The 16435-nt window shown below is 38.1% G+C and overlaps 1 protein-coding gene across 3 annotated transcripts in view; it reads left to right on the forward strand.

Moving 5' to 3' along the window:
* Positions 1–16435, forward strand: part of Ube2d2 (ubiquitin conjugating enzyme E2 D2) — a 74589-nt gene that overhangs the window by 41449 nt on the left and 16705 nt on the right. For 2 of the 3 annotated variants that reach the window (XM_078046219.1, XM_078046225.1), the window contains exons 3-6: positions 292–323; positions 405–482; positions 566–671; positions 10651–10744. In XM_078046219.1, the coding sequence (XP_077902345.1) occupies positions 292–323; positions 405–482; positions 566–671; positions 10651–10744 (310 nt within the window). Of the gene's footprint in view, positions 1–291; positions 324–404; positions 483–565; positions 672–10650; positions 10745–13335; positions 15002–16435 lie in introns of those variants that run through there. The other variant, XM_078046220.1, reaches the window with a different exon arrangement.

Below are 16435 nucleotides of genomic sequence, written 5' to 3' on the forward strand. Positions count from 1 at the left end.
AATCCCAGCTCTCCAGTAGGCTGAGGCAGGAGGATCATAAGTTCTAGGCCAGTCCAAATAACCTAGCCAGATCTTATAAAAAGGGCTGGGGATGTAGCTCATTGATTAAGCACCCCTGGATTTGATCCTGGTACAGAAGGAAAGAAGGAAGGGGTTGGGGAGGAAGAAAGAAAATAAAGGAAGGATGAATGGATTATACATGAATGTGGATTAGATGGGGAATGATGACTTAATTGATAAGGTACAATGTGGAGATTGATACATGGTGATTTTTTTCTTGTTCTTTTTCAGTGTTCCATTGGCAAGCTACAATAATGGGGCCAGTAAGTATTGAGATTAATTTCAGAATAAATAGTTTATGTAATTTATTCCTTTTAATTCCACCTTTTCTTTATCATTAACAGAATGACAGTCCCTATCAGGGTGGAGTATTTTTCTTGACAATTCATTTCCCAACAGATTATCCCTTCAAACCACCTAAGGTAATTGGGATATGATAATTATTTTCAATGTGCTCTGTGTGATACTTTTAAACAAATTTACAAAAATTTTTCTTTTTCTATAGGTTGCATTTACAACAAGAATTTATCATCCAAATATTAACAGTAATGGCAGCATTTGTCTCGATATTCTACGGTCACAGTGGTCTCCAGCACTAACTATTTCAAAAGGTAATGGAATGGATATTTGATACCAAGCTAAACACTTTTTTTTCCCCCCCTTAAGACGATCCAGTTTTGGGCCTGGGGTTGTGGCTCAACGGTAGAGCACTCACCTTGCAGGTGGGAGGCCCTGGGTTCTATCTATAGCACCACATACAAATAAATAAATAAAACAAAAGTATTGTGTCCAACTACAATTAAAAAATAAATTTTTTAAAAAAAGATTATCTATTTTTGAAGAGATTACTCATTCTTTTTTGGCGGGATGTGGTAACCAGGAATTGAACTCAGGGGTCACATTCCTAGCCCTATCTTGTATTTTATTTAGAGACAGGTCTCACTGAGTTCCTTAGGACCTCGCTAAGTTGCTGAGTCTGACTTTGAACTCATGAACCTCCTGCCTCCACCTCCTAAACTGCTGGGATTATAGGCATGGGATACCATGCCCAGCTCATATTCCTTTTAAAAGGAACAATCTCCCTTAGTCTGAAATAGACATCATGACAATGGGAAAGGGTTGGGGCTTTGAGCCTAAAAATTCCTTGGTATGGTAACTAGTCTGTTGATTATGTTATTTTGGATTAGGTTGGCTGAGCATAGTAGTGTATGCCTATAATCTAAACAAATTGAGAGACTAAAACAGGAGGAATGCAAGTTCAAGGCCAGCTTCAACAATTTATAAAGGACCTAAGCAATCTCACGAGACCTGCTCAAAATAAAAAAAGGGCTGAAGATATAGCTCAGTGGTAAATTGCCCTTGTGTTCAATCCCGAGTGTCCCACCCCCAATAAAAAAGGAAAAAACAAATAGCTCTTTAGAAGATAGCATTACTTGTGCTATAAATACAGTACACAGACATTAGATGGGGGTGGAGGGGGGCCATGTTGGTTCTGGGGATTGAACCCAGGGGCACTTAACCACATCCCCAGCCCTTTTTAAATATTTTTATTTAGAGACAGGGTCTCACTGAGTTACTTAGAGCCTTGCTAAATAGCTGAGGCTGGCTTTGAACCTGTGATCCTCCTGCGTCAGCCTCCTGAGCCACTGGGATTACAGGCATGCACTGTTGCGCCCAGCTGGATACTAGATTTTTGAAGAGCCAGATGTAGGTAAATTGGTGTAGAGACTGTTTCACCCAATGTTATTTTTAGGAACAGATTCATCCTCTTAAGATGATCAGTTTAGCATAAATATTTTTGGACTGTAGGTGTCATTTAGTAGTAGAGTGATTACCTAACATGCACAAGGGTCTGGGTTTGATCCTCCAGCACTGCCTTCCCCCTGTCAATTTTTTTTCCCCTCTGAACATCCCAGTGATGATTAGTATAGCTCTATGTGTGTTTGAAAATATGTTTTTTAAAAAAAGTTAATTGCTAAATTTGTAATGAAAGACCAGTAGTTCTACTAAATCATTACATGAGTAAATTAAGGATTTTTTTTTTTTTGGTACTAATGAATTGGTGAGATAGTTAATGAGAATTGTCTTAAATGTTAATTTGAAAATTTGCATCCCCCCAATATTATCCCTAAATGAAATTAAAAGTGGATTAAAAACTAAACTATAGCCAGGCGTGGCAGTGTATGCCTATAATCCTAGTGACTCTGGAGGCTGAGGTAGGAGTTTAAAGCCAGCCTCAACGAAATCGAGGCACTAAGCAATTCATTGAGACCTGGTCTCTAAATAAAATACAAACTAGGGCTGGGGATGTCTCTCAGTGGTAACGTGCCCTTGAGTTCAATCTTAGTACCCCTGCACCATCTCCCCGAAAAAAAAAATAAATAAAGGGAAGATTTGTCAGATCTGAACTTTCTTTTGGGCGAGAAGCTATTACAGATTGAACCCAGGAGTGCTTAACCACTGAGCTACATCACCAGGCTTTTTATTTTTAATTTTGAGATAAGGTCTTGCTAGATTGTTTAGGGCTGGGTTGCTGAGGCTAGCTTTGAAATTGCAGTCTTCCTGCCTTGGCCTCCTGAGTCACTGGGATAACAGGCGAATGTGCACCCGGCCCTAGATCTCAATTATCTAATATGAAAAGTATTGAAAAAAAGAAAATGAAAGAGTTAAAAGAAAAAAGAAAAGAAAATCAAATGGGTTAATGTTTAAAATGTGAAGAACTTAATAAGGAAAAAAATATCTCACCATGTGCAATGGCACACAGCTGTATGTAATTCTAGCAGTTTGGGATGTTGAGGTAGAAAGATTGAAAGCCTAGTCTAGGCAACTCAGTGAGACTCTTGTCTCAAAATAAAAAATAAAAAGGGCTGGGATTATAGTTCAGTGTTAAGGGCCTCTGGATTCAATCTCCAGTACCAGAAAAAATAAAATTTACCATTTCTTTAGTGAATTTGTCTTCTGTAGAGTGCCCCTGGATTCAACCCTCAGCACTGCAAAAACAGACAAACCAACCCAATCAAACCCAAACAACCCCAGTCCCAATAGACAAATGCACAAAAAAGAACCAAAGACTAAGGAAACTTAAAAAAAAAATTTTTTTTTTAGTTTTAGATAGATATAATACCTTTATTTTTATGTGCTGCTGAGGATCAAACCAAGTGCCTCACATGTGCTAGGCAAGTGCTCTGCCATTGAGTCATATAACCCCAGCCCAACTTAAAATTTTTAAGTTCCCATTTTTTTCGTTTACATATGCTAAGCCAACCTCTACCACTGAGATACATCCTGAGCCCGCTCTTCACCAGTAAACCATTTCACCATCATCTTCCCTCTCTTTTAGTGATAATGAGGATTAAACCCAGGGACACTTTACCACTGAGCTTCATTCCTTATTTAGAGACAGGTCTCACTAAGTTGGGAAGCTGGACTTGAACTTAGAATCTTCCTGAAATTTTAAATAGGGGCTGAGGATGTAGCTCAGTGACACAGGGTCCCTAGGTTAAATTCCAGTAACCCCTCCTCACACACACAGACTAAATGTTGATGATGTACATTATAATGAGTACTATATACAGTAGAAGGGTAGATTGTACACTGTTACATGTTAAGAGACTTTCATTCCCCTGATCCAGTAATTACAACAATAGCAAATGCTTAAAAAAGCTTTGTATTGAAGTACATTTGTGACAGTGATGTGGTTTTGTTTTGTTTGTTTTGGTACCTGGGATTGAACCCAGGGGTGTTTAACCACTGAGCCACATCCCCCTCCCCCCCTCCCCCCCATTGTTTTTGTATTTTATTTAGAGACAGGGTCTCACTGAGTTGATGAGGGACTTGCCAAATTGCTGAGACTGGCTTTGAACTTGCCATCCTCCTGCCTCAGCCTCCCAAGCCTCTGGGATTTCAGTTGTCTGCCATGGTACCTGACTGACAGCAGTGTTATTTCTGAAAATTGGAGATTATATACAGATGCAGTAGTAGAGGAAGAAATAAAATAAGTTCTAGCACATACATTTAAGAGTACTGATCAATTATAGCCTGGTATGCTGGTGCACATCTGTAATCCCAGCTACTTGGGTGGCTGATGCAGGAAGTTCACAAGTTCGATGCCAGCTTGGGCAACATAAAAAGTCCCTATCTAAAAAACAAAATGAAAGGCTGGGTTTGTAACTTTTAAATAGAGGTTGAGTGCTTTCCTTCCATATGAGAGGCACTGGGTTCAATTCCTAGTGCTGCAAAAAAAAAAGCCTTTAAAAAGTTATGACACTAGCCAGGCAGTGGTGTGTGCCTGTAATCCCAGCATCTTTGGAGGCTTAGGCAGAAGGATCACAAATTCAAGGCCAGTCTTAGCAACTTAGTTGAAACCCTGTCTCAAAATAGACTAGGAAAAGATAAATAAAATAAATACTGGGAGTGTAGCTTAGAGGTAGAACACTATTGGTACTCAATCCTTAGTATGCCCCTGCAAAAAAGTATGGCACTTAAAGTCATTAGGAGAATGATTGCCTAACATGCACACAGTTCTGGGTTTGATTCCCATCAACCCCTCTCTGAAAATACATAAAATTATTGAAATGGAAAAATACTGTATGGAAAAAAGCAGAAAAGGGCCAGGCACAGTGGCTCAGGAGGCTGAGACAGGAGGATCCGCCAAGTTCAAAGTCAGCTTCAGCAAAAAGCAAGGCTCTAAATGACTCAGTTAAGACCCTATCTCTAAATAAAGTACAAAAATAGGGCTGAGGATGTGGCTTATTGGTTGAGAACCCCTGAGTTGAATTCCCAGTATCCCTCCCAAAATGGGGAAAATTTGTATACTTTGAGTTATATTAAAAAGTTTTAAGGGCTGGGGTTGTAGCTCAGTGACAGAGCACTTGCCTCGCACATGCTAGGGTTCAATCCTTAGCACCATATACAAATTAAATAAAGGCTTTCTGTCCATCTACAACTATAAAAATTTTTTTTATAAAGTTTTAAATAGTTAGAAATAAGACAGTCCAAGTTTTTGCATTTGGTAGTAAAATTTGATATATGAAGTTTTTTTTTTTTTTTCTGTCTACTTAAAATTACCATTTCTGCAGGGCACAGTGGAGCATTCCTGTTCCTGCTATGTGGTTGAGTCAGAGGAGTGAAAGTTTGAGACGAGCCTGGGCAGTTTATCAAGACCTTGTATCAGTCAGTGGTAGAGGGGCCAGTACCAGAAAAAACTGAAATTTACTCTTTCTTCCTCCCCTCCCCTCCCCTCCCCTCCCCTCCCCTCCCCTCCCCTCCCCTCCCCTCCCCTCTCCTCCTCTCCTCTCCTCTCCCCTCCTCTCCCCCCTTTCCTTCCTTCCTTCCTTCCTTCCTTCCTTCCTTCCTTCCTTCCTTCCTTCCTTCCTTCCTTCCTTCCTTCCTTTCTTTTTCTTCATGAACAAAATACCATTACTTTATTTATTTTTATGTGTGCTGAGGAATGATCCCAGTGCCTGATGTGTGCTAGGAAACACTCTACCACTGAGCTACAATCCACGCCCCAAATATACCATTTCTTCAGTGAATCTAGTCAAGAGGCATGGTGGTGTACACCTAGAATCCCAGCAACTCTTGGAGACTGAGGCAGGAGGATCCCAAGTTGGAGGCCAGCCTCAGCAATTAGCAAAACACCATCTTAAAATAAAAAATGTTTAAAATGGGGTGGGGGTGTAGCAATGTGGAAGTCCCCTGGGATGAATCCCTAGCACAATGAATAGAACATAGATTCTGAATCAAATTGCATATGTTGAAATTGCAGTGCTACCTCTTATTGAATGAAACTTGAGACATAGAATTCTGTGTTTCAGGTTTTTTATCTGTAGAATAGGGATGCTTAATAGGTTTTTTCATTGTTATTATAAAGATTAAAGAAAAAAGTATAGTCAACTTTTTCCTTAAACACTTCAAAAGTGGGACAAAAGCACAGTTGTCACAGTATTAGAAGTTTGTCATGTTATAACTTGAATATTAAGATTTGTATACTCTTAAAATTAATTCTTTAAAGGAAACCAAAACTCAACAGCATTAAATTAAAATTTCTGGAGTCTTAAGTAAAAGTCGAAACAAAAAAAACCCAGAGAACCACATTTTTCTTCATATTTTTATTTTATTTTTGGTACTGGAGATTGAACCAGGGGCACTCTAGCCCTTCTTTTTTTTTTTTAGTTTTAGGTGGACACAATATCTTTATTTTATTTTTATGTGGTGCTAAGAATCAAACCCCTCACGCATGCTAGGCGAGCGCGCTACCACTTGAGCCACATCCCCAGTCCCTCCCCCCTTTTAAAAATGTTTTTTTAGTTATAGATGGACACAATATCTTTATTATTCTTTTTTATTTGTTTATTTTTACGTGGTGCTGGGGACCGAACCCAGAGTCTCACGCATGCGAAGCAAGTGCTCTACCACTGAGCTACAATCCCAGCCCCTCCAGCCCTTTTTATATTTTATTTTGGGACAGGGTCTTGCTAAGTTGCTGAGGCTGGCTTTATTTAACTCATGAACCTCTTGCTTCGACCTCCTGAGCCACTGAGAGAGAACTACATTTTAACAAGTTGTGAATTAAATATTTTTTTTTCAGAGAAGTGGGCTTTTCTTTCAATTCAAGGGCTATTTGAGAAAGTGTTTATTATGTGTTTTTGTCATTGTCTAACCTGGTGAAGTTTCTGTTGGTTGCTCTTTCTTTGCTAAAGAGCAGTAGAGATATAAATCTAATAAGGAACCAAGAGAGATGGAATTGTGTGCAGTATGTGTATGTTTGAGGGGTTAGCTTGATAGCTGAAATTGTTGCCATCATTTTTTTTTATCCTTTCCCTTTTTCATGTCTAATGTTGATTCCTACCACCACCACCACCCCTCCAGCCCCACTATTGTAAATTATAAGGACTGTTAGAAGTTTATTTAACTGATATTCTATCTGGATAGGTATCTCTTAAGATAATTGTAGTGCCATTATGTTGAATATGTCACCTATCATAGATTTTAATGTTTCCTTGAGCCCTTTTCATAAATTGAATGTGTGTTTAAGTATTTCTGTAAAAGGCCTTAATCCTGTGTGTAATAATAATTGTCCTTTAACATATGCTTCCCCTCCTTCCACCCCATTACTGGGAATTGAACCCACTGAGTTACACTTCTAGTACTTTATATTTTACATTTTGAAACTGGATCTCACTGAGTTGTTCAGGCTGACCTCAAACTTAGAATTCTCTCTCAGCCTTCTGAGTTGGTAGGATTTACAGGTATGTGCCACCATTCCTGGTTATGATCATTTTCAAGGACAATAATTTTGACCTCAAATCCCCTTTTCTTTCCCCAAACCTTAGTGCAGGGGATTGAATGCAGGGTATGACATATTAAGTATGCACTCTACCAATGAGCATATCCCCAGCTTCCCTCCACTTTCAAGATACATGTTCGGAATCTAAATATACAGAAAATGTATGTGTGTAAATATAAGTAAAAGTTTATTCATTATCAGTGAGGAACCTATGCAGGTTGTAGAAGTTATTCTTGTTATGGAAGAAGAAAATACAGTAGGTTATAAGCCAAAATCAATTTTCCCTGAATTAAAGGAGAGCTAAGTGGTGTACTAAGAATCCTTTCATTAGGTCCAGATAATCACTATCCTTCTTCTCTTTCCTAAAAAGAAAGTCAGAAAAGCTACTTCTTTAAAATTTATCCTTTTAAATTTGTATAGAAGAATAAGTAAAGGGCTGTGCATAATGGCATAAACTTTTAATCCCAGCCACCTGGAAGCAGAGGCAGAAGATAAATTCTAGGCCAGCTTGGGTAATGTAACAAACAAGACCCTGTCTCAAAATAAAATAAAAAAGGAGGGGAAGGGGCTAGGGCTAGCTCTGTGGTGGAGTGCTTGACTGGCATGTATAACCTTGGGTTTAATCTCTAGTATAATTGGAAAAAGAAGAAGAAGGAAAAATTAAAGGGAATTTGTAACACATACTAATTTTGAAGTATGTCTGATTTTATGTGAAGAATCAGTGGTAGGGGCTGGGGTTGTGGCTCAGTAGAAGAGCACTTGCCTAGCTTGAGCAAGGCCCTGGGTTTTGATTCTCAGCACTGCATATAAATAAATAAAATAAAGGTCCATTGATCAAGAAAGAAAGAAAGAAAGAAAGAAAGAAAGAAAGAAAGAAAGAAAGAAAGAGAGAAAGAGAAAGAAAGAAAGAAGAACCAGTGGTACTCTTGCTAATTTGATAGCCCACTGAAATTTCTTCTTTTTATAGTCAACACTTTCATGAACATTCAAAAATCTATAACTCCCTTTTGTAATTTCCGGGAAATACATGCAGTCTTTCCAAATTCTATTAGAATTTGGAAAAGAGAGAGGGCATTAGGTGATGGTACATGATGGGAAGAAAAGATGTTTTAAGACTACCATCTACCTGAATTGTGCCCAACGGAAATGAAGAGTCAGAAAATATTCTTTCCTGATGTTTTTTATTTGCTATATAAGGCAAGGAAATAGCTTTTTTTTAAAATTACCAAACTGAAGAATAAAAAGGGCATGTCAACTTTTTCTTTGTCTCTCAGAAGCCTTTGATCTCTGTAGAATAGATTGATAGGAAAATTAGTAAATCCTTTTCTTGTTGAATTTAGTGTTTGGGAAATAAAGTGTACTCAAAGTCATTGCGTCTTGGCACAGAATACTAGAGAGAAGTAAGATAAATTCTGATACCATCAGAACAAAAGAATTTGAATTTATTTCATTATGTCAGAGACTACTTAATGTTATCAGTAACCTGTTCCCCCCTTTTGCATTCAACAAGGAATGCATACATTAATGACATATTTAAATAGAAAAAATTATACTATTAATGTTTATCTGATGCATCCCAGGTTATCACTGAGGAAATAGCTTAGATGAAATCTAAATCATTGCTGAAAAGAATTTAAGACTTTAGTAGAAGTATGTGTTGTATTTATATATGTGTGGCTATCCCCATTTGGTAGCAAATTGTTGCCTTCATGTTCTTGACTTGGACTAAATTGTTTTCAGTTAAAAATGAAACAAATCTGTTGGAGTTGTAGCTCAGTGGTAGAATGCTTGTCTGGCATGTGTGAGGCACTGGGTTTGATTTCCAATACTTATATATCTATACAAAGGCCCACTAACAACAAAAAATATATTTAAAAAAAATCCAGTGTATCTGATAATGGTACCTGCCATTGACAAAATAGTGATTGTTGAATTTCACAGTTGTCATTTTTGCTTAAGAGAATTCAGTAATGTGGTTGTCTTTGTAATTTTGAAAGCCATATATTTTCTTGAGTCTGGGCTTCTGAAAATTGAACTTCATGTGTTCTGACAAGTGTTCTTGGTCTAAGATTTGTGGAAGACCTATTTTGTTTAGTGATTTTTTAAATTTGTTTTTTATTCTTCTTTTGGTGGTGCTGGGGATAGAACACAGGGCCTAGTGCATGCTAGGCAAGTGCTATACCACTGAGCTATACTCCGAGCTCAAGACCTGAGTTTTTAAATTTCATTCTCATCATTAACTCTGGGCCAGATTCTTTAGGAATTTAGGCATAAAAGCAGTCCTGTCTATGCTGTTTACATCATGGGGTAATTGTGACACTGAATCAAAGGGGCCAGATATTCTTACCTGGGAGGCCAAGGTGACTGTCATTCACCATAAATTTTCTGTTTGTTTTAATTTGGGGAGGTGAGTACTGGGGATTGAACTCAGGGGCACTCAACCACTGAGCCACATCCCCAGCCCTATTTTGTATTTTATTTAGAGACAGAGTCATAACTGAGTTGCTTAGTGCCTCACCCTTTCTGAAGTTGGCTTTGAACTAACAATCACTGGGATTATAGGTGTGTGCTGTTGCACCTGGCCTTCATTTTAATTTTTTAATGACTGAATCAGACAGCTGTTTCAACTTAAAATCTCTGATGATTACTGGTAGTAATAGAAAGGGCCTGGCATAGTGGTACACTCCTATAATCCTAGCAACTAGGGAGGCTGAGGCAGGAGGATCACAAGTTCAAAGCTAGCCTCAGCCATTTAATGAGCCTCTAAGCAACTTAGCAAAACCTTGTCACAGAATAAAACAGGGCCAAAGATGTAGCTCAGTGGCAAAACAGCCCTGGGTTCAATCCCCAACACTGCAAAAAAGAAAAAGAAGAAAGATGGAATTTATAAAGTTTCTAGTTACTATATTATATATAGGTTCTGTTTTTGGTGTGGGAAGGCAGTGTTATCAGTTGACCACTGAGCTACACTCCCAATCCCTAAATTGATTGTTAGAAGTTTTCTCTTGTGTTTTTTTTTTTTCAACCCATTGCATGTGTTCTACCCCCTCTCCCCATTCCCCCCCCCCCCTTTTTTGATACTAGGGATTGAACCCCGGGGGCACTCAGTCACTGAGCTGTACCCGCAGCCCTTTCTTTCTCTTTAAGATATAGCTCACTATGTTGCCTAGGCTGTCCTTGAACTCACAATCCTGCTTCAGCCTCTGGAGTAGGTTTACATGCCTGGGCAACTGCACCTGGCTAGCTCTTTGCATTTATTCTCTATTAATTTACATATTTATATGTATATTTTTTCTTCCTAGTACTCTTGTCCATCTGTTCTCTGTTGTGTGATCCCAATCCAGATGATCCTTTAGTGCCTGAGATTGCTCGGATCTACAAAACAGATAGAGAAAAGTAAGTATGCCTCTAGACGGAAAGCTATCATGGTGGGATGGAAATGTTTGTCTCAAATCTTTCTTGTCTAAGGACTGAACATATGCCAATTATCTTAAACAAAGTCTTAATATACTTTCCTGTGAACAAGAAAGAGGAATGTTTGCACTAAGTATCATTATAAATAGATTATACTGATTTTATCTCTAGAACTTTTTAATATTTATTTTTTAGTTTTTTGTGGATACAACATCTTTATATGTGGTGCTGATGATCAAACCCGAGCCACATGCATGTCAGGCGAGCGCGCTACCGCTTGAGCCACATCCCCAGCCCTTATGTTTGGTTTTTGACATATAAAATAATTTGCATCAATTTCCCATTTGTTTTGCATAGGTATTTGAAAATTAATGGGAAAGAAAATTGATATTCTACCAATCTAAAGGAAGAATAACAAATTACCGCTACGGAATATGAAAGCCCCAAATTTCTTTTAAAACAAAACTTAAGGGCTGGGGTTGTTGTTCAGTGGTAGAGTACTTGCCTCCCACGTGTAAGGCCCTGGATTCAATCCTCAGCACCACATAAAAATAAACAAATAAAAATAAAAATTGTGTCCATCTACAGCTTAAAAAAAAATTTAAATGCTTCAGAATTGTATACTGTGAATTATTGAAGAGTGGTCAGAATATCAACAGATAGTGTTCTTCCAATTTTTGTTTTATGTATTAATCAGTGGGATTGTAGGACAAACTAGATGGAAGCAGATAGATATTTTTCTTAAGTTAAAATATAAAGGATTGGCTGGGTATGATAGTACATGCTTATAATTAAGCAACTTGTGGAGGCTGAGGCAGGAGGATCAGAAGTTTGAGGATCAGCAATTTAGTGAGACCCCTTTGTAACTTTTAGTAAGACCTTGTCTCAAAATAAAAAGGACTAGGGATGTAGCTCAGTGGTCAAGCAACTCTGGGTTCAATCTCCAGTACCAAAAAGAAAAAGAGGAATACACACACACACATAATTAAAGAATTATTTGAATTTTGATGGATTAGAGAGAGATAGTATTTTGTGGTTTTTTTTTTTTTTTTTTTTTTTTTGATGGAGCTACACTGGGAATAGCATTTGATTCTTAGTTTTGTTTGTGTTTAGGTCCAAATAGAATTGTAGTCTTGTGTTTCTGGCTCATTCAGAATAAAATTAGATTGTCCTTAATCTTTTTTTTTTTAAACTAGCCATTTTGCCTACTGCCTAGAATTGTGGCCATGAATGCTTACCAAAAGGCAGATCCTAAGTTATTGTGGTAGTAATGTTTACCAGAACTTTTCTGCATTCCCCCCCCCCCCCCCGATTTTGTGTTTGCTTGCTTTTTTTTTTTTTTTTTTTTTTTTGCTTGGGGGGCTACCAGGAATTGAACTCAGGGATACTCAACCACTGAGGCACATCCTCAGCCCTGTTTTATGTTTTATTTAGAGACAGGATCTCACTGAGTTGCTTAGTGCCTCGCTCTTGCTCAGGCTGGCTTTGAACTGGTGATCCTTCTGTCTCAGCTTCCTGAGCTGCTGGGACTATAGGCGTCCACCATGCTCGGTTTTGTTTGCTTTTTTGTTTTCAGATAGGTCTCCCTATAGTGCCTTAAACTCCTGGGCTCAAGCTGTCCTCTTGCCTCAGCCTTTGAGTAGCTGGGACTAAAGGCACTTGTCACCATTCCTAGCCTTGCTTCTCTCTCTCTCTCTCTCTCTCTCTCTCTCTCTCTCTCTCTCTCTCTCTCTCTCTCTCAGTTGTTGATGTGCCGTTTATTTATTTATTTATTTATTTATGTATGTATATGTGGTGCTGAGGATCGAACCCAGTGCCTCATACATGCTAGGCAAGTGCTCTGCCACTGAGCCACAACCCCAGCCCCACATCTCTCTTTTAGTATAAAAATTACAAACTACTGGAATGTTTTCTGGAGTAGTAAGCCCATACATATTGTCAAGCAAAGTTAAGTTCTTTCAGAACCAGTTATTTTATTGATATAATTGAAAGCATGATGTCAGTTTAATAACTGTTAGTATATGATTTGAAGAATCATACAATGTAGAATTCCAGTTTTAAAAACTTCAAATAAATGAATTAAAGAGAGTTGAAGGTCTTTTATTGAAATAGGTCAATCAAGTTTACAAAAAGTACATGCCAGCAAATGCCAAAATTTAAGTAAAACTCTCCATAAGTATCATTTACAGAAAATTATTGTGCATTTTATAGGTCTTTCCTGTTACCATTGAGTAAAGGCTCATTATAAATTTGAGGTAGCCCAGTGTAATTGTACACACCTGTAATCCTAGCTACTTGGGAGGTTGAGGTAGGTGGATTGCAAATTTAAGGCCAGCCTCAGCAACTGAGACCCTGTTTCATAATAAAATAAAAAGGACTGGGGATGTAACTCAGTGATAGAGTGTCCCTGGTTCAGTTCCCAGTATCACCAAAAAGAAAAAAATTAAGGTTAAAATAAGGTAGTTTTGCTAGAAGTTATTTCCCTCAAGTTATTAGATGGAATAAAATAAAATCTGTTGCTTAATAACTGACTCCTCACCTATGTTAAGCCAAGCTTCTCTTTGTGTGTACAGGTACAACAGAATAGCTCGGGAATGGACTCAGAAGTATGCGATGTAATTAAAGAAATTATTGGATAACCTCTACAAATAAAGATAGGGGAACTCTGAAAGAGAAAGTCCTTTTGATTTCCATTTGACTGCTTTCTATGAGCCCACGCCTCATCTTCCCCTGTGCACATGTTTACCTGATACAGCAGTGCTGCGTGTTGTACATACTTGGAACAACAAACTAGAAATACTGTACTTCTGTACCAACATTGCCTCCTAGCAGAGAAGTGTGTGTGTGACAAGCCAATTCTCCAGGCGTAACCTAGGTGTGAGACTAAAAAATTCTCCTTATTGACTTAAATTTGGATAACGACAAGGTGTGAGGAATGGTGGGTGGTACACGGTGTATGCTTGGATGGGGTAAAGCTCCACTGACCTGTAGGAGATTGTTTTTAAGTGGAATCCATTTAAACTCAAAACAGTTATGAAATGAAGAACATGAAGCTGTTTCTGTATTAATTTTATTCCGAAGGACCTACAACTTAGGTGAGAAGGTTATGACCAACCAGATTAAACTCTACCCACATCCTATATATTTTAAGGTCTAAGTTTAACTGGTCAGCATTTAAATGGATTGGAGCTATTAGTATATAAAGTGTGATGGGCTTTGTTCCCAACTTCTTTTACATCTCCCTGCCCCTTCAACCTTCGTCCTTTCAGCCCCTTTCTCCATATTCTTTGGTTTGTATGTGGTTTCTCAGTTAATACATAGCTAATAGCTCTTATTTTTCTTATGTTTTTAACTGCTTAGGTCTATTTGGATGTAAGGGTGAAAATTCATTTGATGGAAATACTTGTGTATATTTAAAGACCCAATTGCTCCTCTGGAGCTTGTACGTTCAAGAATGATTAATCTGTGTAATAAACTGATTACTACAGTCATTACATATAATTTTGTGTGAATAGGCTTTTTGATTTTAAGAACTTTGTCTAGCTGAGATTAGTGGTGGATTTTCCTTCTCTCCTGAAATGTTTTCATTGATAATGGTTGCATTTCAAAATCATGAAACAATTTCAGTTTACCTAGAAAAAAGGACATCTTGAGCAGTTTTATTGAACAAAGAGAAGCATAAGCTTAAAAGTGTTTTCATGAAATGTATGTGCAGCATTCCAGGAACATGACTGTTAAACTAAATAAGAAATTTTCTTTATTAATGAAACTAAGCTGCATCACCAAAACCTTGTGACATTCCCTTGGTACATAGGCCATAAAACATGAAGGCGATGCTATTTGGTAAGTTAATCCTCTGTGATTGTAATTTTAGAAGAGCAACTTTGACCAAACCTGAGCACAATCTTGTATTGGAGAGTCTACATAATTACTTTGCACTAACATTTGTAGGATGTTCATCCAGTTTTAAATTGTACTATATGTGGCTTTTTGAAGTCTTCCCTTGACTCTGGTAAAATGTAGTTTGAAACTTGTAAAAAACTGTATTTGCCAGAAACATCATGTGTGTGAACTAGGCAAATTACCATTCCCCACCCCCCTTCTTTTCCTAATTTAAATGTAAACCAGGCCAGCCTGAAGGCCTTGAATGATGCTCTCTAGCCATCAGGTTCTTTAAATGCATCTTTACACTCTTGCACAAAAATTGAGGAATAAATGTCCACTGCTTTTGGTTTTAAACTTGGTCACCTTGTCTTATCTCTCAGTGTCACTTCTCCATCTTAGAACCTACCTGTGATACAACCTAAAACCCTCTTTAAGTTCTGCATCTTTGGATGCTGGCTGCTTATAAGCATTTCAAGGGTGCTTATTAGCATCCTGAACCTTGTAGAATAGGTATGGGAAAGGAGTGAGGATGGAACCTAAAATCACCCTATTTAATACCATGGGCAGGTAGGAATTTGGTTGTGGGTTTTTTTTGTTTTGTTTTTTTGTTTTTGAGGAGGGTTGTGAGGGTTTTTTTGTTTGTTTTTGTCCGGTTTTGGGGATCAGGCCCAGGGCCTTGCACATTTGGCATATGCTAGGAAAGTGCTCTGTCACTGAGCTACATCCCTAGCCTGACAAATTTATCAGTTTTTGACTTGCTATTAACTCTGCTGTTGACTATGGGTCAGCTGCACAGATCTTGAAAGCCTTCTTTATTTGCCTCTCATCTAGTGGTAAAAAGCAACCAGTTTATTACCACTTATTAGATCATAATGAGAATATTTTCACAAGGGTGCTGTAAAGTATTTTTGTGCTACATGAAAGCTGCCATCCTGGTGTGCAGGTGCCAGATTAAAGGTTTGGATGGTCACAAACAACATTAAGCTCTTGAGTGAAATTTCATTTAGTCTTGCTCATTTGAGTATTATACACATTTGGTTCAGTCATGTGCATGTTCCTTGCCCAGAATGAAGGGTACCTTTGCCACTCAGAAAAAAAGTGTTACTCAGGGTGGTTCTCATCTAGGAGCATGTTGCTCTGTGGCTTTCTAAAGCTAGTTTGCAGCAACCTTGATTATCTTCAAGCAATAGTTACAAGGGAATGTTAGTGTATGGGTTTCCTTTTGTATGCTTATTTAATAACAGGTTGAAATACTTTGACAAGTTAGAGTTGGATCAATTTCTTTTGGTAAAACTAAATCATTTCAGATATTTGCATGCTGTTATTGGCCAGCAGTCAAAGGGAGCATTGTCCTGTTTGTTTTTCTTTCTTTGTAGTGGATATTCAACCCAGGGGTGCTTTATTATTGAGCTTCATTCCCAGTCTTTTTTATTTTTCATTTTGAGACAAGTTCTCACTAAGTTGATGAGGCTGGCCTCAAACTTGTCTCTGTTAGCCTCAATATCCTGGATTATAGGCATGTGCCATCTTGCCTGGTTTGTCCTGCAGGTTTCTACACTTTGCCTAGAACAATGACTTGGAAGGGCTATAGGGATGGGAATGGTGGGAAATTCTGTAGAGAAGGAAAACTCGATGGTCAGAGAAGGGGACCTTTCTCTGGATTGACATAGCTAAAAAATAGAAGCTTTCCTTTTCCATTTCCACCTGCAATATTCTACTTTCTAAGTCATTCCTCTTTGCCTCAGCAAGTTACTTTGAAACCTAGCTGGGTTGTCAGGAGAAATGAAA

The sequence above is a fragment of the Ictidomys tridecemlineatus genome, chromosome 1, assembly GCF_052094955.1.
Source record: "Ictidomys tridecemlineatus isolate mIctTri1 chromosome 1, mIctTri1.hap1, whole genome shotgun sequence".
Taxonomy (NCBI): domain Eukaryota; kingdom Metazoa; phylum Chordata; class Mammalia; order Rodentia; family Sciuridae; genus Ictidomys; species Ictidomys tridecemlineatus.